The 26710-nt window shown below is 31.6% G+C and overlaps 1 protein-coding gene and 1 pseudogene across 4 annotated transcripts in view; both read right to left on the reverse strand.

Annotated features, from left to right (window-relative positions):
• Positions 1-5277: 5277 nt before the first annotated feature.
• LOC145268230 (nuclear pore complex protein Nup98-Nup96-like) overlaps positions 5278-26710 on the reverse strand; it is a 153955-nt gene continuing 132522 nt past the window's right edge. For all 4 annotated transcript variants that reach the window (XM_080123548.1, XM_080123550.1, XM_080123551.1 and 1 more), the window contains 9 exons: positions 25117-25253; positions 21895-22161; positions 21405-21560; positions 19009-19138; positions 17907-18030; positions 17156-17295; positions 16903-17000; positions 10990-11082; positions 5278-6507 (listed from right to left, as the gene is read on the reverse strand). In XM_080123548.1, coding sequence (XP_079979674.1) covers positions 6393-6507; positions 10990-11082; positions 16903-17000; positions 17156-17295; positions 17907-18030; positions 19009-19138; positions 21405-21560; positions 21895-22161; positions 25117-25253 — 1260 coding nt within the window. In that variant the 3' untranslated portion in view covers positions 5278-6392. The remainder of the gene's footprint in view (positions 6508-10989; positions 11083-16902; positions 17001-17155; positions 17296-17906; positions 18031-19008; positions 19139-21404; positions 21561-21894; positions 22162-25116; positions 25254-26710) is intronic.
• Positions 14086-14211, reverse strand: LOC145268520 (U2 spliceosomal RNA; annotated as a pseudogene).

Consider the following 26710-nt stretch of genomic DNA (forward strand, 5'->3'; position numbering starts at 1 on the left):
GGTCGTATGTCAGCGAGGTGACGACTCACATCGATCCTGAGCATCCTCGCCCAATTACCATATCCAATGTCGTGGACAACGTGAGGCCGTCGTGGGACCGGGAAAGACAAATGGTCTAGGTTACAATCCTGGCTGTGGCGAGAATGCTGATTTGGACGTCGCGTCTCAAGGTTACCGGGGGGGGGGGGTTGTCTTTTTCTGATCAGGATCTGATCGCTTTCTTTAAACACCAACTACGGGTGAAGATCTGATGTGATAGAAGAAGGCTGCATCGTGCGGCATTTAACAGAAGATGGATACATGTAGCAAGTCTGTGTGTACGAAGAGGAGCCAAATTTGAATACGTGTTTCCCGCTTAGGTGTGGGACGCGCAGTTCCGTAAAGTAAAATTAAACAAGTAGCCTCTCAGCTAGCTGAGTGCGTGTTCCATTCCTCCCCGATTAGGAAGCCTCCAAGATCCCCATCCCCTCTTACTTGCAATTTTTGTTTTAACCCCTTCCTCTAAATTTCACCCATTTTGGAGAGAAAGAAATACAAACTAACCCCCATGCCTTACCCACAAAATTTTCTTTTCTCCATTCACCCCCATCTAGAGGGCATCCCCACTTAGAGACTGACCCGCAGAAGCGAGGTTCCTTTTACAAACCTAGTCGAACGGGCAATCTATCAACTAGACGGGGTTGGGAGGGCCCTACTAATCACCTTTTGTTTTTCTTCCCCCGCCCTCGACACAAATGAATTATTGTACCATTTTTATTGTTATCATTTTTGTTTTTACACGTCAATAAAAAAGAGTTTTAAAAATTGGGATTTAAGTAGGACGTCCCCCAGTATGAAAGGGTGAATGCGGTGTTATGGTGAAAGAAGATACTAGCTGGGAGAAACTTTTTATTTTGTTTAGTTCTGGAGTGACAAGAATGGCCAACAACCCCCACAATCCCCCCTTTTGAGTTGGCCATGTGCCTAAGTTTTTTGTTCATTGTTGATTTTCACTGTATTTTTAACATGAATAAAGGATTTAATATCTCAAAGTGTAGTATCTGTTCTTACTACATGCTGTAATTGTGATATAAAGTGGGGGATCACTTTTCTGTATTAATTTAATGTAAAATGATTACCCACTTTACAACCAGTCAGTCTCAAAGCCATTCAAGTCATTAAGCATTCAATTCATCCTTAAGTTCATTAAAGTCATTCTGAGTCATTTACTTTTTATTTAAGTCATTTCAGCCCATTTTTCGGTCATTTTAGTTTATCTTTAAGAATTTCATGTCAATCCTACATTCACACATTCATTCATTACACGAGAGCACGCGACTAATGGCTATCGGCCTTGTTTTAGTTCCATTTTCACCCCCAACAAGGCACAGTACCACTTTGATGTAGAGGACTGCTATCAGGGATATAAGTTGCAGAAATACTATGTGGGGAGATGAGCAGCAAGATGTCACATTACACTTGAACTTCTGCATGTCAGTACAATTGGGAAAGCAGAGTCCTGGAAGGGAGTTCCAAAGTTTAGCAGTTCTGGGGAAGAAACTATTAGAGTAGAAAGCTCTCCTACATTTAGGGATCTCTACTGTGTAGGGGTGGGATTTAGCAGCTTGTCGGATTTGTTGGAGGTATTTATGTCAAGGAGGTACAAGGGCTTGTAGTTCATCAGTATTCACCATTAAAATACTTATAGAACAGGCAGAGGGATGCAACATTTCGTCGATGGGACAAAGGTTGAAGCTTAGATGACAGTTCAGGACTTATCAGGCTGGTGACTCTTTTGAACCCTGTCCAGGAGCAAGAGACTAGTAGCAGATGCACCAGCCCAAATGTAACAATACTCCATACATGGGTGATTGGTAGCCTTATAGAGGTACAGGATACTTTCAGGTGTAAGTAGCTTTCTAGCACAGTAGAGAGAGCCCACCTTCACAGTGGCCTGGGCAATGTTCTCAATGTATCTGTTCCAACTCATGTTCCCTGTGAACATTAGGCTGAGGAGTTTAAAAGTCTTTTCAGGTAATGTGTCTTTGGCCATTGCTATTGGTGGTAGAGAAGGTTTCTTGTAATTATTGCAGAAAACAAGCTTAGTCTTGGCAGTATTGAATGTGACCATCCATTTATGTTCCCATTCCACTACAGATTGGAGGTTTTTCTCTAGTGTTTCTGCCATTTCCTTAGACATTTATATCATATTGTTTAGATGTACGATTATTGAGGACAACCTGGATTCTTCTCTTAAGGATTTAATAATGATAAGTATTTGTCCAGTGATACCATATGATCTGATTTTCCAAGAAAACCATTGTGTCACACCCTGTCAAAAGCCTTAGATATATTTAGGGCTACCGCTCTACCCTCCCCTTTGTCTAGTGAATGGTATATACATTCAGTGTTTACAGTTAGGATATGTGCTGTGGAACAGGTTTGCCTAAATTCATATTATTGGTCAGTTAGAAGCAGCTGTAAGATGATGGACTAGAGCTTGGTTAATTATAGACTCAAATATTTTGACAAAAAGTGGGAGGAAGCTAATGGGTCGGGGCCAGTTCTGTCGCCAGAATTCTTGAAAGCTGGTATCACAGAAACAATTTTCCAGCAGTCAGGAAAGCAAGATTCGTTAAGGCATCTTCAGTGGAGCACTTTTTTTTTTCTCTCTCTCTAATCGCACAGCCGGGATGAGATTGGGTCCACATGCTTTTGAGGTGTCAAGGTATTTTATGATATCATACACCTGAGAAGGGGTGATTTTCAGATCATCTACTGTGGAGTCTACCTGCAAAGGAAAGTCAGGGAGAGAGTGATTTGAGGCAAACTGACTGGCAAGCATGTTAGCCTTCTTGGTTGCCGTGCAAACAACCTCATGATCGATAGTGGGGGAATTGTTGGTTGCTATTATTTACTACACTGTTGTAGATTTTCCAAAAATCCCAATTCCAGTACTTAGATGCATTTCTGGTGGTTCTAGTATAATCTCTCTTAGCTGTCACTATTTCTCTCTTACAATTACTTATGTCAATTAAATCTGTGGTACATATACTGCCTTTGAGCAATGGCAGCTGCACAAGTAGAAGGAAACCATCGGGGAGATGGAACTTGCTATAGAACTTCCACATGGAACCATGTGCTTCAATTGCCATTTTGAACCATTCAGCGGTAAGAGAAAAGATATTTCCCCATGAGACATCTCTGATGAGATCTGTGGTGGCTTTCCAGTCAGCCTCATTGTTTTCAGCAATGTGTCTTTAGTTTTAGGTCGAGAATTTATTATCTCAGCATGATCAGCATTCTCGGCTCTAGGTCTCTTCAGATGTTCTTTCATCGGCCTCTTTTCCTCTTCCCCTGAGGGTTCCAGGTCAGGGCCTGGAATGTGATTTGATCATACATTCTATAGTGGGGGGAAGTAGTGTCTGTTTTGGTGTCACTAATCTCCCAAGCATTAATTACTTATATATATTTTAAGAGAGGGGGTATATGGAGTCAGTCCCCAAAATGGCTGAAACAGTTTACAATCTCCAATTTATTTTGTATATATTTTTAAGAGAGTGGGGGGAGAAGTATATGGAGTCAGTCCCCTAAATGACTAGAGCAGTTTAGGAATTTATTTCATATTTTGTAAAAGAACAGTAAGGTATATGAAGTCAGTCCTGGAAATGGCTGAAGCAGTTTACGATCTCAAAATTACCTTATTCCATATATATTTTATGAGAGGAGCCGTATGGAGTCAGTCTCGGAAATGTCTAAAGAAGTTTACAATCTGAAAATTACTTTAATACATAATTTAAGAGGGGTGTATATAGAATCAGTCCCGGAAACAGCTGAAGCAGTTTACGATCTCAAAATTACATTATTTCATATATATTTTTAAGAGAGGGGTATATGGACTCAGTCCCAGAAATTCCCGAAGCTGATGACGGTCTGAAAATTACTTCATTACATATTTTTAAGAGAGGGGAGGGAAATAGCTGAAGCAGTTCACGATCTTAAAATTACTTTATATTGTATATAATTTTAAGACCTTTTATTCTTTTCTTTTCATATTATTGTGAAAGCGGGTGGAGGGAACAGAATTATCTTTATTCAAGAAAATCATTGTTTTGTTCTATTTGGAATACATTTGAAAACGGTAGCTCCAGCATATGAATTACCTTTTTGTAGCACAGTAAAAGAAATGAGAGGAATGGGCAAAGCAAAAGATAAAAAATGTTTGCGGATAAAATAAAATCAGTATAAAAAAAAAAAATTAAAAAAAAAATAAATAAAAAAAGAGAGAGAAACAGACGACTTGAGAGACAGAAATTTTAATATTAAGATATTACATATAATTTCACTCCTGTATAAATTTATAAGACTCCAAGCAATGCTTGGTACCCATGCTAGTCTATTATATAAAGGGAACCTATCTTTGCATTTTTTTGTGTGTGTGTTTGTCTGCTAAAACCTTTTCTCATTACACATGGTACATGCACTCAACTCAGCATTTTTAGAAAGACCAATCTATCAGACAAATTATGTAAAAATTGGTCAATTTTTTCATAGAAAAAAAAGTTTTCTATTAAGCCGGGAAGGGTCACATAAAATTGTTTCTTTCCAAATGATTAAACAGCTGCGCATGCATCAACCAATGTCCTCTGAATTTGTTTAACTACAAGAATTTTCAACGTGGTTTCATTATCAGTGCTGTAACCAAGTGGTTATCTCATAAGCATAATTTCGGCGGCTAATTATATTAAAACAAAAAACAATTTCCTTATTTCAATTTTATAAGAGGTTTAAATCAACTGAGGGTTAAAGTTTTATTTGAAAGAAAAAAAATCCAATCCAATTATGATTCTTTAATCACCCCCCCACTTTTTTTTTTAAATAGTTTAAAACTTCTTTAACTCATAAGACAATTTTGGATACTAAAACCAACACAAAAAATAAAAAGTTAATGATATATTTTTACAATTTTTTATGAAACTAAGTTTATAACATTAACCACACATGCGCGAATCCTTGATAACTTTTTTCGTTTGAAATAACTATAATTTGCGATTTTGTAGCATCTACGTAACTGTGGCAATATTGTCAAAAGGGTTTGGTTACTAACTTCAGTTATGTGAGTTTGTTCCCGGCATGCTTCATTATTATTATTTTTTTTCTTTTTAAACAAAATTTTGCTTTCGGTCTCATTTCTGACTAATGGCACCTTTTTTTCTTTTTTGATCTGAGAAGTTATTTGCAAAGACATGTGTAAAAAGGTGTATGTGCATTATTATAATAAAAATAAAACAAAAAACATTTAATTTTTAAATCAATTTATTAACATTAGATTCAATCAACATAAAAAAAATATAACAGCCAGAGTAGACACTTATGTAAAAATAAAATAGCCAATTTACAAGTGAACGCCTGGGAAGCTTTGGCAAAATCCAAAAGGAAATAGATTCGAAATGTTCTAAATGGTAATCAGGAGCTGCTAGAAAATTTGAGAGATGAGGAGAGAGGGAAAGAGGTTAAAAAAAAAAAAAAATACCAGCAGAAGAAAGCTGGTAGCTATGAATACATAATGCATGCATGTGTGTATACACACATCTCTGCATTAATCATGTATGTTTGTGTGTATATATACACACACAAACATACAATTAATGTAGGAATTACTTTAGTAAAGTCATCATTTACAAGAACACACACAAACTGGAAATGGAGATGTTTTTGTAATTCTGTATACTTTGTGTAATTATATATATTTAGAGCTGTTGTGTGTTCTTGTAAATAATGACTTTACTAAAATTATTCCTACATTGATCATGTATGGTATTTGTATGTGGTGATCATTTATGTATATCCCAGAAATTTACTCAAGAAAGAAAGATATGGAGGTGGGAAACGGATGGATGTTTTCTATCACAAAATAGAAATAAAAAAAAAAAAAAAAAGCTCTCTCACACACATAGATCAGAAAAATTGTTACACCTTAAAGAGTAACAACTAACAAAAATAAAAAGAAAAGTACAAGAATCTCATACAGAATTGTAAGAAAAATATTTCAAAATCATTTCCTTCGTTGAAATCGTTTACGCTGTAGTCATCTTACAAGTGATTTTTCAATTTTTACAAAAAAAAAGAAGCTTATGTACAGATTCATAAATGATGTGTTATCAATTTGCATACTCATCTTTATTTATAGGCACAAATATTTGAATACTTCATGAAATGGCTTCAATAGGAAATGTAAAGTCTCCAATTAGATTTGAATATCTGACAACATTGCATAGATGAAGTCTCACTTAAGAAAACAAAAACAAATTACTTTTGAATTGTTCTTCTTGATGTTTATGGGTGAAGAAACGGATTAAACAACAAAAAAGTTCTTTGCAGAAATGTCATCAATTGTCTCCAAGGAGAAATTCCTATGAACAAATCTCTTCACATAATTCCTGTCTGTAGCATTGTATCAAAGCTTGGAAATCTTGCATCATGTAGTCCTCAGGCATTTCAAGGTTGCATATATGTGATGCAAGGATACTGTAAAAATGAAAGCAACAAAGGATATTCAGGTTTAGAAATTTTTCAACCACAGAAAAAACAACTTATTTCTATTTGCACCATTTTTCTCATATTGATTATTATATTCAGAATGTTTTGCTTCACAGACATTATTTAACAGTTAATAGCATTGTTATTTGAATAGTTGGTTACTTTTGTTTTATTGCATAGCAAACATTTGGGTTATGCAAGACCAAATTAAGTCATTTTGGAAAAAAGTTTTTATGCCCAAGTTCTTTATATCTTCAGGTACTTATTCATAGTGTTTGATTTGATCGTTTTGTAGAATAAAATTATTTTTTTACTTTGCAGAACATAATTGAGTTTTACAAAAAAGGAAAAACATCAATGTTTGTTGCAAGAAGTCAGTATCTTCAGACAGCCTGATCTGGTAATAAAAAATGCCTTAACAGGTTTCACCATTTCAGGTCAAAGTGTACCGGGGAACAATGGTAACTAGGGAGCCACTCCACATTCTTTAGTTCCCACCACTGGATGTCTTAAGGTCATACCCTGGACCCTAGTGAATTATATCAAAGTTGAGGGTTCAATCCTTACTCCAGAATAACAAATTAAATCTTGCCCAATCATAACTGAGCGAACAATAACAAAGGTTCAGTGTTACATATCAGGGGCCCTGCATCAATAGTAGTTAGCTAGTGTGAATTTTGACATGGGTCACATTGCTGTGTGTCCTGAAATGCACTCAAACAGGTGATGTGAAGTTAAGGCAGGGGCAAAGGTCAAACGATGACGGATGATGTCACATTTTCAAGCAAGAGAAACGTGTTTTCAGCCAGTTTCTCCAGGGAGCCATACAAACTGGCATGGCCAAATTATGTATTAAAAAAACAAAACAAACTAATAATCCCAGCAAAGGTTACTGATGTCTGTCCGTCACTCATGTTACTTAGTCTCTCAGGTCCATCCTCTCCACTAAAATCTTGAAGAAACTCAGAAAACATCTTGTGTCTTTCTTACATGAGAAGTTTTGTCTTAGTTAAATAGATAGAGACAATCATGACCACACATGAAACGCAGCAATGCAGAGAATAAAAAGTATGTATAAACACATGTATATAAAGACATTTTGCTTGATTGAACCATTGTTGAAAGCATCACATTAGTTCCAGATTTTCTCTGCATTACAAAATTCAAAGATGCATCTGAAGAAGGTTGGGTGTTACATTAACTAAAACGTTGCAAATATAACAATCAAAATGAGAGAAGTTGTTCAAATATCATTTATATAACAGAAATCTAATTTAGAAAAAGAAAAAAAAAAGAGACATTGAATAATACTTTAAATTACTTTAAATTATTTAATTTTGAGAATTATAAAAAACAAACTTTTTTATATGCAAAATAGCAATTCTCCACAAATAGAATAGGAAATTTCAAACTAGGATTTGTGTTTTGTATTTTTGTTTTAAAATTTTTTAGATATTCTGTCAAAATTTAAATAGTTTTTTTTTTATATTACAAATAGTTATTTTTTTATATTACAAATAGTTATTTTTTTATATTACAAATAGTTATTTTTTTATATTACAAATAGTTATTTTTTTATATTACAAATAGTTATTTTTTTATATTACAAATAGTTATTTTTTTATATTACAAATAGTTATTTTTTTATATTACAAATAGTTATTTTTTTATATTACAAATAGTTATTTTTTATTTTTCCTTTTCAAAAACATTCCTTGCTCTCATAACTGAATTCTTTTATACAAATGTTATTTAGTTTGTTTTTAAATATTTTTCTTCTAAAAATCTAGTAAATCAGATGAAATCATGGTTCTCGGATCACTGCTAGAACAGGAAATGGTAGATGCCGACATAGATATAAGCAGGAAATGGGATGATACAGAGATCAAAATGTGGTTGACAAAATAATTGTCAAGTCAAAAGGTCTATGGGGAAAATATTCACTTAAATTTAAACTAATGAACCACCTTTTTTAAAATGTTATTTTACATTTTATGAAAGGAACAAGCCTCAATCAGAATACAATAGCAGAGAAGAAACATATGTAAATAAATTTTTATATTTTAATAAAAAATGTAGCATTTCTATATTTTTTCAAGAGAACTAACCAAGCTACAAAATGAAAACTTACCATCAGACCAAAAGTTTTTTATAATACAAAATTTTCCAATAGCTCGAAAATTTTGGTTTTAGTAGTGCTTTGAAGGTCTCCTTAATTTTATTTACTAATTTCAGTAGCACTCTAGAGCCCTCCTGACTTTATTTTTTTATTTTTTTTTTACACTGTTTATTTATGGTACTCGTTTTATTCATTACACTAGTCAACAAATTTGTTTGCTTTTTTTTTTCCAGCTGATTTAGGATTGACCTCATGCACTGAATCCAAAAATCACATTGATTTTGATTGATCAGGTCAAGTTTTTAAGCTATGGCCATATATCATTTTCTACATTTTTGTTGACATGTACATGTGTGGAACATTTTAAAGTTGTTGGAGGCAAAACATCATGGTGTGTAATTGTTTTGATTACTTTCATGACAAGATGTAAGCAGGTCCAGCGATTCTGGGTGATTATCTCAAAAAGGGATGAGTTTCAAGTCAGAACTTCAAAATCTTCCAAAAGTTGGTGCTCAGCATGCACAAAATATTATTTATTATAAGTATTTAGTATGACTGGCCTGTGTGGGAGGAATTGGTGCCTTGCAAAGAAAGGAATGTTACTGCACATCAAGCTCAGACTAAGCAGTTCACCAAGGCTCTAGACAAGTATAGTGACTGCTTCAATTGTGCCAGGATTCTCCAGGATTAACCACGGAGAAGTTTAAAGATGGCATTTTTGATGGTCCTCAGATCCAGCAGCTCATGAGAGATCCAGAGTTCAAAAACTCAATGAATGAAGTGGAGCTGGAAGCATGGAAGGCATTTGTTCTGGGAGGAATTCTTGGCAACAGGTACATGCAATAATGCAGGAGGTCACTTGGAACGTGGTTGATGTTGAATCCAAATGTACTCAAGACTTAATAAAATTATATAACATTAGCTATATTTAGAGCATTATGCTGAATTGAACAATGCTTAATGTCTTAGAATATATATGAGAGAGTAGGAAAATAGAGATACAAAGAAATAGAAGAAAAGAGGAGGAGAAGGATTTAATTGTTGGTGCTTTTCTTTTATTTTTTACGTTTTAAATCAGATTTTAATAATTTTTTTTATTTTTATTTTTTATTTTTTTATTACAAATAACGACTTCACCCAAGTAGAATATTGAAAAGAAAAATAATTTAAACTTGGTTACAGACATGCAAAAGTATATTCATTATTTTAAATTCAATTAAAAAATTATAATATAAAAAAGCATTTCTTGCAAAATTTACCTTGGATTTATTTTATGTTATGTACGTTTTGCTGCACTTTAAAAAAATTTTTAGTTGAAAATTAATTATATCCTATAGTAGAACCCCGCAATACGGTGGCCCTAGGATACGTTTTTTTCATGTTACAATGTAGAATACAATTTTCTTTTTTCCAGTCCCCGGTTACAGTATTCGCCCCGCCATACGGTGTTATTGTTACTAATTTTTTGATGCCGTATCCCTGGGGTTTTGCTGTATTTTATTAATTGCTAAATAAGACATTTTGTTTAAAGTGCAACAAAATGTACATAACATAAAATAAATCCACTTTTTTAGATTTAATTTTGAATTTTTATACCTTACTTTAAGTTTATGAAAATGCACTTTGAAAAATTAATTTCAAATTAAATCCAGTATCTTAATACAGTAAAGTTTATAAAAAAACATTTAACCATTTTCACGCCTTGCAAGAAATGTTTTTTTTTTAATCTGTAAAAATAGAGTATTTAGCATCAGACATTGTCAACTCTATGTGAGCACTCTTCATATGAAATGGAATTGTCTTTAACAAAGAGGAAACAGTTTCATAGAGTAAGAAACAACACTAGGAATAGATTTGCCATTGTCTTTTCTGTGATAAAGCCCATACCTTCCCCTTTCCCCATAATAGAATCTGTTGGAATTACTTTTCTTTGAAAACCTGACCCGATTTTCCACTGAGGCCATTAAGTAATGATGTATGAATTTAAATTATGAAAAATTCAAGAAAATATAATTTGTTTCTTTAAATTAATTTTTTAGTATAACATGTTATTATCAAACAAAAAACTATTACACCCTGGAGTTTTTTCTTTCTAAACTGACCTTTAAATTAAGTCTAAGGCGGTGGTCAAGATGTTGGGATCAAGTCCTAAATTAAGCTTCACCTTATTTTATAGAGGTAAAGCTTTAAATGATTTTAAAGTGTGGGCGGGAGGGCATTTTTGATAACATGGATTTTAGTGCTGGGTACAAAAGAAAGCATTCCTCATTTATTCCTGAACAATGATATTTCTGCTAAAGTATAAAATTAACATTCAAAAAATTAATATAAAAATAAAAAAAATCATCTACCTTGTTATTTCAGAGTTGTCATTTTGGGCTTTCAGCATTAGAAGAGTTCTTAAAATATTAGCAGTCTTCTTGGACATTTCACTTTGACATAGCCTAGGAAAAAAATTAAAGTTTTATTAAATCAAAAATAATTTCAAGCCTAAGACAAATTTTTTTTTTTTTCATTTTCAGATTGAACAGAAACGTGAAGATAAAAAATCTGAGCCTAGTTTTATTCAGCTCAAAATATATTAGATTTAATATTTAACTTTAAACTGTAGATAGCATTAACAATATTTCTAAATATATTTTGGGCATAACTGAAAAGAATTTGCAATGTAAAAATGCTGTTAAACGTTTAGTAATGTGCATCTGTAGTAGAGCACGATGATTGATCATTCAGTTCATCTATCACATTCAACACCTGAAAAGCAGCATCTGAAAGGCTAAAAACGTCCTTTTCCTAAATAACCCCAGTTTCAACTAACAGTCCAAATTAAGAAAAAAGCACAAAGTATACAAGCAAAACATATGGGGCTGTATAACGACAATGGCAGGAAATCATTTTGAGAGGAAGGAAACAAATGGCAGCTAACTTACTTACCTCCTTCAGGAATTGTTCACGGGGGGGGGGGGGGAGAGAATGGTCAAAGTGAGAAAAGGAAGACAAGACAGATATAAAACAAGAAAAGAGGAAGAAAATGAAGAGCAATAAAACCAAAAATAAAGTGTGAAGCTGATGCAAAAAAAAAAAAAGAGGTAAGGCTCTAAGCAATTTGGCAGAAATTATCTAAGCAATTTGGCAGAAATTAATCTTCTCATGAAAAACAAGGACAGAATTCTGCTACAAAGTGGAGAACTTACATCTTTGCTATAAGAAGTTCTGTTCATTGGGTTGTCACAATTATACTTTAAAAAATCACTAACTTAAATACTGACCTGAAATTGGTTTCTTTTACTTCCAGTTGAATTATAAACAAAATAAACTTGCATATTCTTGCCAGCACAGATTTAAAAAAGAAAAAAAAAATTGCTTTGTAAACTTTAGAGATTTATATTATAGAAGTTACAAACTTATTACCCAAAACCAAAGTATCGAAATAATTAGATGCTGTGCAGATTTATTTACAAACATAAAATATTTAAAACAAGCCGCTTGCGTAGTCCCCCTCTTGTGCTGCATGTGAGATGATGTCACAAAAAAATAGTGAAGAAATGATGAATGGGAGAAGAGTGAAGGGCCAACGTTGCCTTCACATTTTTGCCAAGTTTACGATAAATCTAATGGATGAAGCACAAGTTATGGGGTAAAAAGTGTCATTTTTTGCAATTTTGCGACATTTGTGACCCCTTTTGAGCCCCTAGGAATGCCGAATCCCAGTGAAAATGAACAAATGTTGCAGTTTCATGCCTTAAAACATGTATATTTGAATTGAACACCATGGAAAACCACTATATAGACATACATAAAGTTCTAAAGTAATATTAAGAGCTCCAAAAAGGCATGTTTTTTTAGCCCTAAAAGTCCCAGAGGGATGTGAACCAGAATTTTGCCAGAGTCACCCATACTGAATTAATATTAAGAATAATGGCCTCCACATTTTGGCCAAGTTTCAGGAAAATCTAATGTATGAATCAAACGCTATAGGGCAAAAAGTGTCATTTTTTACCATTTTGGAGCATTTTTGACTTCTTTTGAGCCCCTGGGGACGTTGAATCCCAGTGTAAATGAATAACGGTGCAGTTTCAGGCCTTAACACATGTATATTTAAGTTGACCACCATGAAAAACCACTAAAGAGTCAGATATATCAAGTTTTTGTTGAGAAATATGAAAAAAGAGCCACAAAAAGAGGCATTTTTAGCACTGAAAGTTCCTGGGGATGCAAACCAGAATTTTGCGAGGGTTACCCATACTGGATTTATATTAAGAACAATGGGCTCCACATTTTGGCCAAGTAATAAAAAAAAAAAAAAAAAAAAAAAAAAAAAAATCTAATCGATGGGTCAAATGTCATGGAGCAAAATGTAATTTTTGGCCATTTTTGGGACATTTCTTTCTGACCTCTTGAGCTCCAGGGGGCGCAATGGGAATTTTTGTTAAAAAAAAAAAAAAAAAAAAAAAAAAAAAAAAATTTCACTGTGCACATCTATTTAATGAAATAGAATTTGTGGCAAAATTTCAGGAAAAACTAATGGATGGTTATCTGGCAATAGTCCGGACTAACGGACACATGTACACCACTGAAAACATCGGTCCTTCTCCAATAAATCGGGGGGACCAAAAACTACTGTAATGAGTTATATCCCTTTTCTTTTTTCAGACTGTTTTCAAAACGGCAAGAAAATCTCATGTTAATCATAAAGGATATTTTTATAAAACAAAATTCAATTAATTTACATGATTTTTGGAATACAATATTCTTTCGATCATGACTACATACATGCTAGATTTTTTTTTTTTTTTTTTAATATAGGAATTCTGGATAAGAAGTTTTGGTACTCTTACAGTTTGATCAAGACATTAAAAAAATGCAAATATCGAAAAAAGCTATATTGTATGTATCTGTTATGGAATGAAGTTCTTCAAAAAAAAAATTTCATTTAATTTCACTTAGTTTTTTTTTTTTTTTTTTTTTTTTTACAGCGAAAAACAATTTATGATACCGAGCAAAAGGTTTGATTTTTAGGAAGAAAAGCCAGTAATAAAGATTGAGGGGGGAGGGGAGTCTTGGCACTTTAGATTGAGTTATCTCCCCGTTTTTTTTTTTTTCAATATTTTCATTTTGTCTTGATTAAACTGTACAAGTACCGAAGTTTTATTTACAAAATGAATAAAACTAAGATCTTTTTATATTACACAAGATGTATAAATAACAAGGCCGATAGCCATTGAACGAATGCGTGAATGTAGGATTGACATGAAATTCTTAAAAATAAACTAAAATGACCGAAAAATGGGCTGAAATGACTTAAATAAATAAAAAGTAAATGACTTAGAATGACTTTAATGAACTTAAGGATGAATTGAATGACCTTAAGAATGACTTGAATGCTTAAAAAATAACTGGAATCCTTCAAAAACAACTTGAATGGCTTTGAGACTGACTGGTTGTAAAGTGGGTGATCATTTTACATTAAATTAATACAGAAAAGTGATCCCCCACTTTATATCACAATAAGTACAGCATGTAGTAAGAACAGATACTATACTTTGATCTTGACCAAAAGGCCAAGAAAAGCTTAAAAAGCTAAGAACAGCATCTATTAACAACAGACCTTTGATCTTAACCAAAAAGGCCAAGCATAAAAGTGTTACGGACGGATGGACAGACCGACCGACGGAGTGACTTATAGAGTCACTTGCACGCGAGTAAAAATTTTAGTGCAGTTAAGAAAGATAGAAGGAAGGAAGAGAGGAACCAAAAGAGGAGGGATAAGGACGATTGATGCTATAGATGCTGGAATTTATTTATTGGACATTCTATCCTTTTATTTAAACTTTGAGCAGAAAATAAATGAAACGTTTTCTTGCACAATTACCCATATTCACTAATTAGAATTAACAGATATATATATATATATATATATATATATATATATATATATATATATTAGACACTTAAATGTTTAATATCTGAATGGTCTTTTATGATTATCATTATTTTTTAATTTTAAATAATTTATTTATCCTTTTTGTCATGAGTAGCCTTGTAACAATGATTGTGCTTATATGTAGGCTTGGCATATTTTATTTTAGGCTTGTTTATTAATTAATTGTTATCGATTTATTTGTTTTTTTTTAATATTTCTGAATGGGGGGGGGGTCATGTAGTGTAAACCTTATGTTTATAGTGAGAGTGTTTCTGTAATCTGTTTAGTGGTGGTGTCAGTTATGATTATGTAGGTTTTTTTTAGCTGTCAATCTAGTCATTATCTAATTTTGGTTTTATTAACTCATTTAATTTTATTTATATATTTTTATTTAGCATTTAAGTCTATTATTATTTGAATAAATTGTCATTTGATTTATTATTTAAATGTCATTTAGATATTTTCTTAATGGGAAGTGTAATCGAGCATATTGTGTTTATTAGTGGCTGGCTTGATTTGATTAGGTATTTCAGCTTAAATTTAAGATTCTCTTTTTTTTTTATTAGTTTATTTTTTGGAGGGGGGTCTTGTAGTAAGGCCATATAGCCTTCTAAACGTATTTATATACGTAATTCTTATTTTCAATATATATGCAATGCTTTAAATGCAGGTTACAATTTTCATTAATTCAATTTGCTCAGCTAACGCAATACCCTGCTGCCGACTTTTTTTTTTTTTTTTTTTTTTTTTTAAATATCAAGACCCACGGACTAACACTTGCTTGCAGAATTACACCATGCTGACTAGGAGAAAAAAAAATAAACAAAACTCTTGACAAGGATGTACAGCATTGAAATATATCTGATTTGATTTAAGCAAATAAATTTGTTTTGCCTTCTAAACATATTCATTTATATATGTAATTCTTGTTTTAAATTAAATGTTTATTGACCAATTAGGATTCAAAACCTCACAAAAATTCAATATGAATAGAAAAAATTCAGATCTAACCAGTTTGTACTAGATCGACTTCTGCACACTAAACAAACAGATCATAAATGGTATTTGATTTTTTTCAATTTTTAGATAAATATTTCCCTAATATTAAAAAAAAATATTTACTATAAAAGATAAGAGAAGGGGGCATATATATATATATACATACATACATACATACATACACATATATATATATATATATATATATATATTACACAGACACACACTTTATTTACAAAACAGTTTCATAACCAAATGAAACATTATGTCTCTATTTGTCGAAACAATGTTTTTCTGGTTTAGTATGCTTTTAACATACCAAATTCTTGTTTGCAATTTTTTTTTTTTTTTTTTTTTTTTTTTTTTTAAATCAAAAAAAATTATTTCATAAATTTCTGAAGTCTGTTTTTAATGTCAGCTGCTGCCAAAAAGGGGTACTCTGGATTCAGGCAAAAATAAAAATTGCGTTTATTAAAATGTTTTTGTACACATACACGGATTATCTGCGATTGTAAAAAAAAACAAAAAAAAAACAACATTTCCCTCCCTGTTTTTTGTTTTTCTTTCTTAAAATACATTTTTCACTATATTAAAAATCCAAAAAATAAACACCTCAGGTTTATCATTTTATTTACAGCATGTGAAAGTCAACCCAGAAGAAACCGTGTAGACCCAAATTTGACATTTTCATATCAGAGTTGTTCCGATTGCATAAAAAAAAAAAAAAAAAAAAAAAATACATAAGATACCTTTTTCAAAACATCTCTTTGGCTAGAAAAAAAGTAGCATTATTCTGATATTCTACATCTTTCCTGTCCTCAATCAATGAAGGAGAAATTACTCTAGACTGAGGTAATTCTTATTTTACATGAAAAACTGACCTTGTATCTAATGCTGCCCCGTTAGGGAGGCAAGTCAATAGAGACTCCCAAATTTATACAAAAAATGTGTAAACCATCTCTGCACAACATCCACTTATTTCAATGTCTTTAAAAATTTCTTTTCAGTTTATACATTTTGTTTAAAATGTACAAAAATTACAGGTCCACCCTCCTTTTGTCAGGGGACCAAAAATCTTTTTGCTAAACCTTTTTTAAAAATATCTGCTATGGCAATAATATGTTGTTTATGAAAGTAAAAAGAAACCGGTTATTTCTAGTTTAGGGATACCTCAAGTATAATTGATCTATTAAAAAATAATTTTCATGACTGAACAGATCAAATGGCTGCATTCATTTTTGTTGGCACTAGGATATACTACTATAAGGAGGTTTCTTGATTCAGGAAAATACCAAATGCAACATTCAGAATTGTAAGATTTCATACAAAAAAGATAATTTACCTATCTTTGGGATTACGGGAAGGAAGATGGGCTATTTTGGAAGATAGATTTGTGACTTCTGGCCATAACTTTTCAAGCTGTGAAATCGTGGCTTCTTGCTAAAAAAAAAAACAAAACAAAAAAACTGCTTTTAAATTCAAGAAATTTAATAGCAATTAAGAATTTTGTTTGATATAGTATCAATAATTAAAAAATTTATATTTACCGTTACTTATTTTTGAAGAGAAACTAAAAAAAAAAAAAATGTACAAACCTTTTTAATTTCCTGTAATGTTCTGCATAAGTTTATGTAGTTTAGATACACGGCACCTCCTGTTGACCAATCTAAGATTGTACTGTTTCTTTCAGTTGGAGTCAGTTCTAGCAAGTATTTTTCCAAATAACTATGATTATCTGAGAAGAAAGAATATTTTGAAATAATTTAATAATATAGACAGAAAGGATTTGTTTTGAAGAGAATTACTTTAGGAGAGAGAGAGAGAGACTAACATTATCTTACTTAATTTAAGTCTTTAATTCACTGAGGGACACACTTATCAAAATTTCCCACATTGTACAACCCATGGGAGACTCACATTGGTGGCCCCTGTTGTACAGATTCAAAAACCTTTATTTTCTTTTAGCTCGAAAAAAAAGGTCAGTTGTCATCTTGATCATACCTGTTTTGCCCAACTTATTTAACTTCGCTTTGACCTTACATGTTAGCCTTGACTCAACCTTGGCAATGATTCTATTTTTGCAGATTTGGGTCAGGACATGCACTAAGTGTGACTCCTGTCAAAATTCATATTATCTAACTTAATATTGATATAAGGTCTTTAATATATAACAATAATCTACCTTTGAATTCTAGATTTGGGGGGAAAAAAAAACAAAAAAAAAAAAACTAATTTCTTTTTATTTGAACACAAAATTGATTGTTTGACATCCAAACTTTTAGATCAAATATCTGCACACACACACAACCTTAATTACAAAAAATACCAAAACCTATTAATAATTACCATTAATGATTGCATCTGCAGCCAAAGAGCGAAGAATAACTTTGTGCGCTTTGTTCCAATTGTGCGATTTGAGTAAATGCCAAGCTTCTTCGGCTGGCATAACCAGATAACCAGCTTTGATTGCCTACAAACGACAAAAGTTTGTTTTTTTTAGATAACATTTTGGTGTCAATATATAAGAAAGGGTGGATCAGATCCATGAAAATGAGAAATGCATAAAAAATTTTTTTTTTTAAATTAATGCATTTTGGAAAACATTAAGCAAATTATAATGTAATATATAGGAAAATAGAAATTTTGCAATTTGCTTAAAATTTTAATGTAAGCCGGAAAAAAAAAAAAAAAAAAAAAAATACCTGGAAGATTTTTTAGTTTCTGTCATTAACTCCTTAATCCAAGCCAGAATGCAGCCTTCAGATCAAATACACATTGTGAGCAGAAGAGCAGACTAACCAGTAGAACATTTTTGGCACCTCAGGTCTTGCTTGAAGGGCAAATTTATTCAGACTCTTATATAGAGATTACAACAGCAAAGAAGCAGAGTATTGGAGTAATGCCAACTACTTTGAATAGTGACGACTTCATTATGAAGCTCCCAAATTGGGCCCTTACCACGAAATGTAGTTTAGGTTGATTTTTATTGATCCCCACACCAATTGGATTAGTTGGGGTTTCATATATGAGAGTAGATTTGATTATGAGATGCAGCCATAATTTTTTAAAGTAAAAAAAAACAGTCAATATGCAGGAGTCTTCAGATAGATGTCGGTTTAAAATCTCTGGTGATCTCTAGAGGAAAGTTAGAGAAATCTTAAAAATATATCCCTGTTTTCTTTTAAAATTGCAGTCATTCTATTGTATTAAAACAATTTTTTATAATATTTTTGTCTACATGTACAAATTTATTTACAAATTTAAGAGTAACATCAAAAATATACAAAATTAAATCTAATTTATTGATTTTAAGTGGGATCCAACAGAACATTGTTATGATTTTTATTGCTTTAAAAGAAAAAAAATACAAATCACAATCCAACATTTCTCGATTTTGTATTCGATGTGTAAAAAAAAACAAAAAACACCAAAAAAAAAAAAAACTTACTTTTGCATGATGTACCCATTTTGGTGGAATGCATAAACGGTTTTGAATAAAGTGTTCACATGCAAGATAATCTTCATTGGTGGAAATACAAATGTGTCGACCAAGACAATCTTTTATAGCAGCTTCTCGTCTGAAATTGAAATAAAATATAATTGTAAATTTTTTTTTATAGTTTTTGTAAAAATGTGTGCAGACTTGAGAAAAAAAAAAAAAAAAAAAAAAAATTATATATATATACACGCACAAAAACATACATGAAAGAAATGTCTTCTATCTTCTTTATTCCAACTGAAAGGATCAGAGAGGATTGATTGCAAATTGCATTACTATTAGTAGTAAACTTATGCATTCATGATCTGAAGGTTTTATCTCTCCGTTGCAGATATTGAGAGTGTGAAACTACGAAAGCCACCTGTCATGGATATGCATCAAAATCAAAAATACGTTTTTTGAATTCCTGACAAAAAAGTGCATTGAAAATGGTGATTGTGTAGAAAAAAAAAAAATGTAGTGCTCAGTGGACTCCTGTTGCTATGCATTATATTGTTTCCTCTCGCTTTTGTTTTATTCTACACTCGTCACAATCCCCACATTACAACAAGCAAAGAATCACTGAGGTACTGGAAACCTGTTATACAATATATGCTACAGTGCATTCAACAACAGCTGAACTACCAACTTGACATTTTGTGTCGAACACTAAACATTTACAAAATCTATTATATAAAAGGAACTGTGTGTGTTCCCTATGGACTCTGAAATGAGCTAGGCCAATTTTTATAAAATTTCACACAAAGATACTTTATATATCTGGCAGTGTTCTCAGATTGGTTTTGTATCGGAATGTCTTTGATAAGTATCGATAATCAAAAAAAAATCCAATGGAAAAATTAACAGGTGATTTTGACCACAGTTAACACCTTACACAGCCTAACATCACAAGTACATTTGAGAAGTTTTATTACCACACAATCAGAAAAACCCAGCATATAAAATCAACAGTAGGTTCTTTGATAGGACAACAGTGCTTTCAAAATTGAACCACGATACTTGACTTCTGCATTTTAAAATTTAATTTAAGCCATTATATATCAAAAAATAATTTTATAAAATCAACAGGTTCTGTAATATGCAATGCAGACTACAATGTATTGTGGACTAAGTCACTGCGGGGAGGCATATGAAGCTTCTTCCCAGTGCACCACGATGGGTCTCCAATTAGAGCAATCAATCAATTTGACTGAAAAACGGGCGATATCACAGATTCTGATGACAAAAATATGAGTGTGAAACATTTGTTAATCATCATTCAACCCCTGGCAACATTGGGTCTCCCTGCTAGTTGATAGTTCCAATTTTGATGAATAAAACATTTAATTTTTTGAATAACTTGTACATCTTGTTAATTATTCACATCTAAAATGATGTTAATTCTTTGGAGATGCCCTTTATAGCGATGTGAATGGCTAATAGCAAACCAAAAGAAAATATGAAATCGAGATGACCAAAACTTTGAGGTAACTACTATCTCCGTTCTGTCCCATATCACCGCAAGGTTTCTTTGTTTTCTAAATATGTAGATGTAGGGATTGCCTAGTTATGGTGGATGGTGCATGATTTATGTATTTTCACTTTACTTAAGTCTCAGAAATCCAGGGGGAGGGACATTCCTGGTGTTAACACTTGATCTTTATAAGAGATAGATATCAGGGTGCTTCATCAAAATGCTACGTAACTTCTTAGATATTAATTAAGTGAAGAACAATTATTTTCCTCTCACCAATTGACCAGTTAACTATGTTTTATAGGTTTTAGTAGTTTTTCTTAGTCTTACCAAATTTCAGGACAATTCATCATTTTGTGGAGCATCCAGCTAAGTTCTGTTATTTGAGGTAACATCACTAAGAGCTGTACCATCCCTCATATAAACTAGTGTGTAACGATACTGAGGGGATTTAATTTGAGCTTCGAATACTATGTTATTTTGATTATTTGATCAGGGTTCATTTGCAGGACGAAGTATCATCATACCAGGTTATCCTAGCAAATTCCCATGAAGAGAAACCCAAAAAATACTGAAGGATAGTGTCTAGTACGCATTCAAATTCGGTCTTCAAATTATGTCACTCATAATTTTCTCAGGTAGAGTCGAGATTTTTTTTTTTTTTCACAAATACCTCTGGATAAGGCAAAATGATGTATGGAGATGTCAGCAGTGATCAGAGTACAGTCTAAGAAGAGCAGGCAGTGTATTTTGCTAATTTTATCTAAGTTATTTGGATCAACTTCAGAGGATTCAAACATTATTGCACGTCACCTATTGCTTGGTATTGGTGAATTTCATTTAAAGGAAAATAATTTTCACACTTTGTTAGAAAAATAAATGGATTACCAACCTTTTTGCATCTTCAATATGAGCCAGGACAAAAATGGCCCAATGCCATAATCCAAGTGATTCAAGTTGTGCAGCAAAACTGATATGAATGCATTCTTTCTGATAGAGAGACAAATGCTGATAGCCAAGACTTTTGAGAACTTGAGATAAATGCCAACTGACAAAAAAAAAAAAAAATAAATAAAAATAAATAAATAAAAAGTAATTTAGTTAAAAAAAAAGAAAAAAAAAGAAAAGAAATTCAACACGTATACACACACACACACACATATATATATACACATACATACATACGAGAGAGAGAGAGAGAGAGAGAGAGAGAGAGAGAGAGAGAGACTGACAAACAGAAAAGGGACAACAGATGGACAGGGAGGGAGAGTTAGAGGGCATGGAAGGAATATGAGAAAAAGATGGTAGATGAATGGAGCGTTAAAGTGATGATGTCAGGTAGGTTGTGTTGAGAGTTCAGATGAGAGAGGAGACATACATACCTAAGTCTATAATCAAGATGATTGACTGTAGATGTTGTGGGAGACAAAGTCTGTTCGAGACTGTAAGCATTATTTGCATACAACTTCAGAAGATGGTAACATGTGTCATAAATTTTGGAAGGTTCTTCAAGATCATCAGGCTGTTCATTTTCTAAATATCCTGGGACGGGAGGTTTTGCATATTTACCATGGAAATTGTTTCCATTTTGGGCATCGTCATATTTCTGAACTGCTTCGATAATTAGAGATGTTGGTTCACATTGATACCTTAAAATTGAAAATAAATTTGGAATCATCAATTCATATTAATATTTTGTTAATGAAAAAAATTCAAAATGAAAAAATATTAGAAACAAAAAAGCAAAGTGCAAGCCAATTAAAAAGTCAATGCTCAATTTATGTATTTTTGTATGCACATTTTAATTATGGAATCAAATTTAACACATTAATTTGCAACAATACAATTACAATTAATTTACAACACATTAATAACACGTTAAATCAACTCGAGAAATTCAACAAAACAGATTAAAAGGTACAATTATTTCTGGGACAAGTTTTTATTGATATAAAGTTGTCTCCAGTACAAATTTCAGACCAGCAGAATTAGGTCGAACAAAACACAAAAACTCAGTATTATTCTGCATTAAATGAATTATATTTAGAGAAAAAGTGGGACTGGAGTGTGGGGGATATTACAGTTTGTATCTTCTGTAATAATAAAAAAAAATATTTAAAAAAAAAATAACAAAAAATTCATAGCAATAACATATGAAAGATTGTAAAAAGTAATAAAAGCAAAGGAAAAAAAAAATAAAAATAAATAAACACACACACGACAGAAAAAAAGACACCAAGATAAATATTTTCCTAAGATTAATACATGCTTATTTATATTTACAGATAAGAATAGTGCTGAAATAACTTCGAGTATCTCATTAAAATTGCATTTAACAACATTGAAGCATGCCACAATCCTAACGAACACCAGATCTATCAGAATTTCTGCGGGGAGAAATTGTAGGTCAATGCAAAATAGCATGAAATCTTTCCATTGTTAATAGAATATTCATACAACTCACACGAGATTACAAAGAGTGCACAAAACCTCATTCAGGTCGACCAGAGCCCTCTAATAGAACCTTATGTCTCCTAAAAAGAACTATTGAAGAGGATCCTTGGTACAAAGCCTCTGCAATGCAAGCTGGTGTCACTCTCAGAACATCAGGTATCTTCACAAGCTGGGCTACTATGGCAGAGCTATGAGAAGGAAACCTCTTTGTCCTGTCAATATCAAGTGCAGAAAAGATTGTACTCGTGAGATGGAGAGACCGATGACCTTTTGGACCAATGTAATTTTTTCTGATGAGTCACAATTTGTATTATTTCCTGTCAGTGGAAGGGTATAGGTATTAAGGCTCCCTCAACAAGAGTTTAACTTTAAAAGACTGCAGCCAAAACCGAAACATGGGGTGTGTGTGGGGGGGGTTCTCAATTATATTATGGGATGCAATTTAGAGTAATGGTTGCTCAGAAAAGGAAACATCAATTCTGCTAAATATGAATCTCTATAACATGAAGGACCCCTACTACCAATATTCTCAAATGATAAAATGAACCAAGTTAACTCCCTATTCATGGAAGATTGAGCTCTGTCACTCTGTTAAGGTGACACAACATTGGTTGAACCAAAATGGGATTAATAAACTTCTATGGCCAAGTCAGTCCCTGGATATGAACCCAATTGAAAACCTCTGGGGTATATTAGATGGGAGCCTTTGCAAAATGAAAAGAAAGCCTTCTTCTAAGCCTGAACTTTTAGAATCATTGTGTTGGGCATGGCAAAAAATTCTTAAAGATGATATTACGATCAATACGATGCCTAAAAGGGTCCTAGCATTAAAAACAGCAAAAGGAATGTCAACTAAATATTAGTTATTAAATTTGTGACCATTTATTTTTGATTTTGTTCTATAAATGATATGTTTATTGAAATACATTATTTCTATGGGTGTCGATTCTTTTTTGTTATGTCTGTGTGCATGCATATATATATATATATATATATATATATATATATATATATATATATATATATATAAGATTGTACATGGATAACCAAGCAATATCGAAATGTGTTCAGTGGGGAAAAAGAGCTGTCAAATCAAAACGAAGAAATAGCATCTTTAATGAGGTTAACTTTTCAGCTGCCATTTTTTTTTGTTAAAACTTTTGGAAATTTTTATTTTTTGATTGCAAAATTCACTTTAAAACTCTGATGAGTTAACATCTAAAATGTTGATAGATTCATACAGGTTCTTCCTAATGTTTATATAATTTTATTCATAAAACCTCTATTAGTTAATGCTATCAATATGCTTAAACTTGTATGTGTGTATACATATGACAACTTAGAAATATACAAAAGAATGACATTAAGCATACAAGTTAAATCAAGTTAATGTGAAAGTTTTAGTTAATAAATGGTAATTTGAGAGACAAACTCTTCAATTTATCTACACAAATTAAAAGGAAAAATCATTTTCATGGCTTTATACCTAAGAATGATTTTCATTTTTATTATCACTTGTTACTACTTTCACACATTTAAAAATTTTGAAATACTTGAAGTTAGCCGGTATTTTAAAGAGATCAATTGGGAAACAATTGTTTTTAGTTTATTAACCACTAACAATGCAACACAGATAAACAGGTAGTTTGAAAAAGCATTACAAAACAATAGATATGTTACAAGGAATATTTCTTTCAGTAAAAATATACATTTTCTTTGCTACTTTAATTGTATGATTATATTTATACATTTTTTTTAAATAAGCATATTTCAGAACAGTTATTTTTTACAGGATTTCAAAGATTTTTTTATATAGAATTTAAAATGTTTATTCTATTACATTTTTGATTTAAATAAATATTCGATTAATTGTAAATATAAAAAGAATATCTAAGGTATGTAGAAACAAAAAATATGTGATAGTTACAATTTTTATTAATATAGTGATTAAATGAAATGATTATAGAGATAACGTTTTATCTTTTTTTAAAGTGTAAGTATTAATTTCATAGTAAAATGATACAAATATAAATCAGTTGTTCTCATAAGAAAACAAATTACAGCTATGAAGTAAATTAACTGTTGGGGAGTTGTATACAAAACATTAAAAAATATATCTTCAGCAGAGTGAGTGTTATTATAATAATTACCAAAGATGAAGTCCAAGTGCTCTTCTCCAATTCATATCTTCACAGACATTTATGGTTTGTTTACCAACTTTAAGAACCATCTTTCCTGCCAATAAGCTAAGAATTTTTAAACGTTCGGGTGCTATAAATTCACCAACCTGGGGGGAAAAACAAAGACAAAAAAACATTTAGGATTTTATACGAACTGAAAACTTGCTTCAAAACTTAAATAACTTAGAAAATTAGTTATATAAAAAGATATCACTTAATAAATTTACTTCACGATAAAATAATCATATTTTATATATATATATATATATATATGAATATGAGAAATATGGATATATCAGCAACAACTCTTTAGGACTTTTCAAAATGAAATATCAAAATATTTAGTGAAACATTTTCTAATGATAATTTATAAAAATAAAATTTTTAAACAATATTTGCCTGACAAACATTTACGACCTATAATTGACACGGATTTAACACACAAAACTCAATGTCTGTATGTATAATGTTTGTGCATTTTCTGTAGAAAAAGGGGTTATGTAGATACATAAAATCCTAAAGTATATTCCCATGTAAAATTTGTGGAAGACAATGGAAGTGTTCCAGAATCTCTAAGTGCACTTACAAAGACGTGAGCTCTCACCTCTTTAAAACTTCAAATATATTTTAATTTTACAAAATTTAAATCATATGTATAAAATCTTAAGACAATCAAAGAGGTTCTGAATTTCTGAATGCCCTTCTAGTCTTAAGAACCTATATGGATCTCTAAACCTTTAAATATATTCCATTTTGAGATATATATAATTCTCTGAAAAAAAGTTCTCAAATTTTTATGTGCTTGTAAGTGGCCTATAAAGATAGAAACCTTAAAACTTCAAATATGTATATAAGATTTTTCTTGAGTCCCATTTTTAAAAGTTGACTGAAATGTTTCGTTTAGTTAGAAAAGTATTAGATTAAAAGCATTTAGTGAATGGTTTCAATTCTACCTCTAGATTTAAAAAAAAATAAATAAATAAATAAAATATGAAATCAAAGAATTGTTTTTTTTAACATTTTATATAATGTAAATGAATTTTGGTATATTTAGAACAAACACCTATCTTTATATACCTAAATCTATCTATCTAACACATGTGTTGTGTATGTGCGTGTCACAAGGAGCTGGTACTCACATTTAAAAGCCTTTCTGCACTTGCGGCGAGATGAGCATAGTTTGAAACTCATTAAAATCATGAAGACTTCAGAACATGCTCTAAAATCATATTCGATTAGCTCAGATGTTTATAAAATCCCAACCATGTCAAAGCAATCAAGGTTTACAGGTGAACAAGGTAGGTGAACAAGGTCAGATTTAGTTAGCCAACATCAACATTTGTAAAACTTAATGACAATACTTCAATCTCTTTGTCTTTTAATACTCTTTTTTATTTTTATCATCACAAGAGATTCATTAAGTTGGAACTCAAATCCAAGTTGGCAGTAGTCACAAAATGTTTTAAAAGTGGAACTCATCAAGGTCTGTCTCATGCTAGCTCAACTCATGTTCTTAAAATGCTTCTTCAAATGGTGAAGTAAAAAAATATTTTATATAAAAATG

Source organism: Euprymna scolopes, chromosome 43, assembly GCF_053919585.1.
Source record: "Euprymna scolopes isolate OS-2025 chromosome 43, ASM5391958v1, whole genome shotgun sequence".
NCBI classification, from domain to species: domain Eukaryota; kingdom Metazoa; phylum Mollusca; class Cephalopoda; order Sepiida; family Sepiolidae; genus Euprymna; species Euprymna scolopes.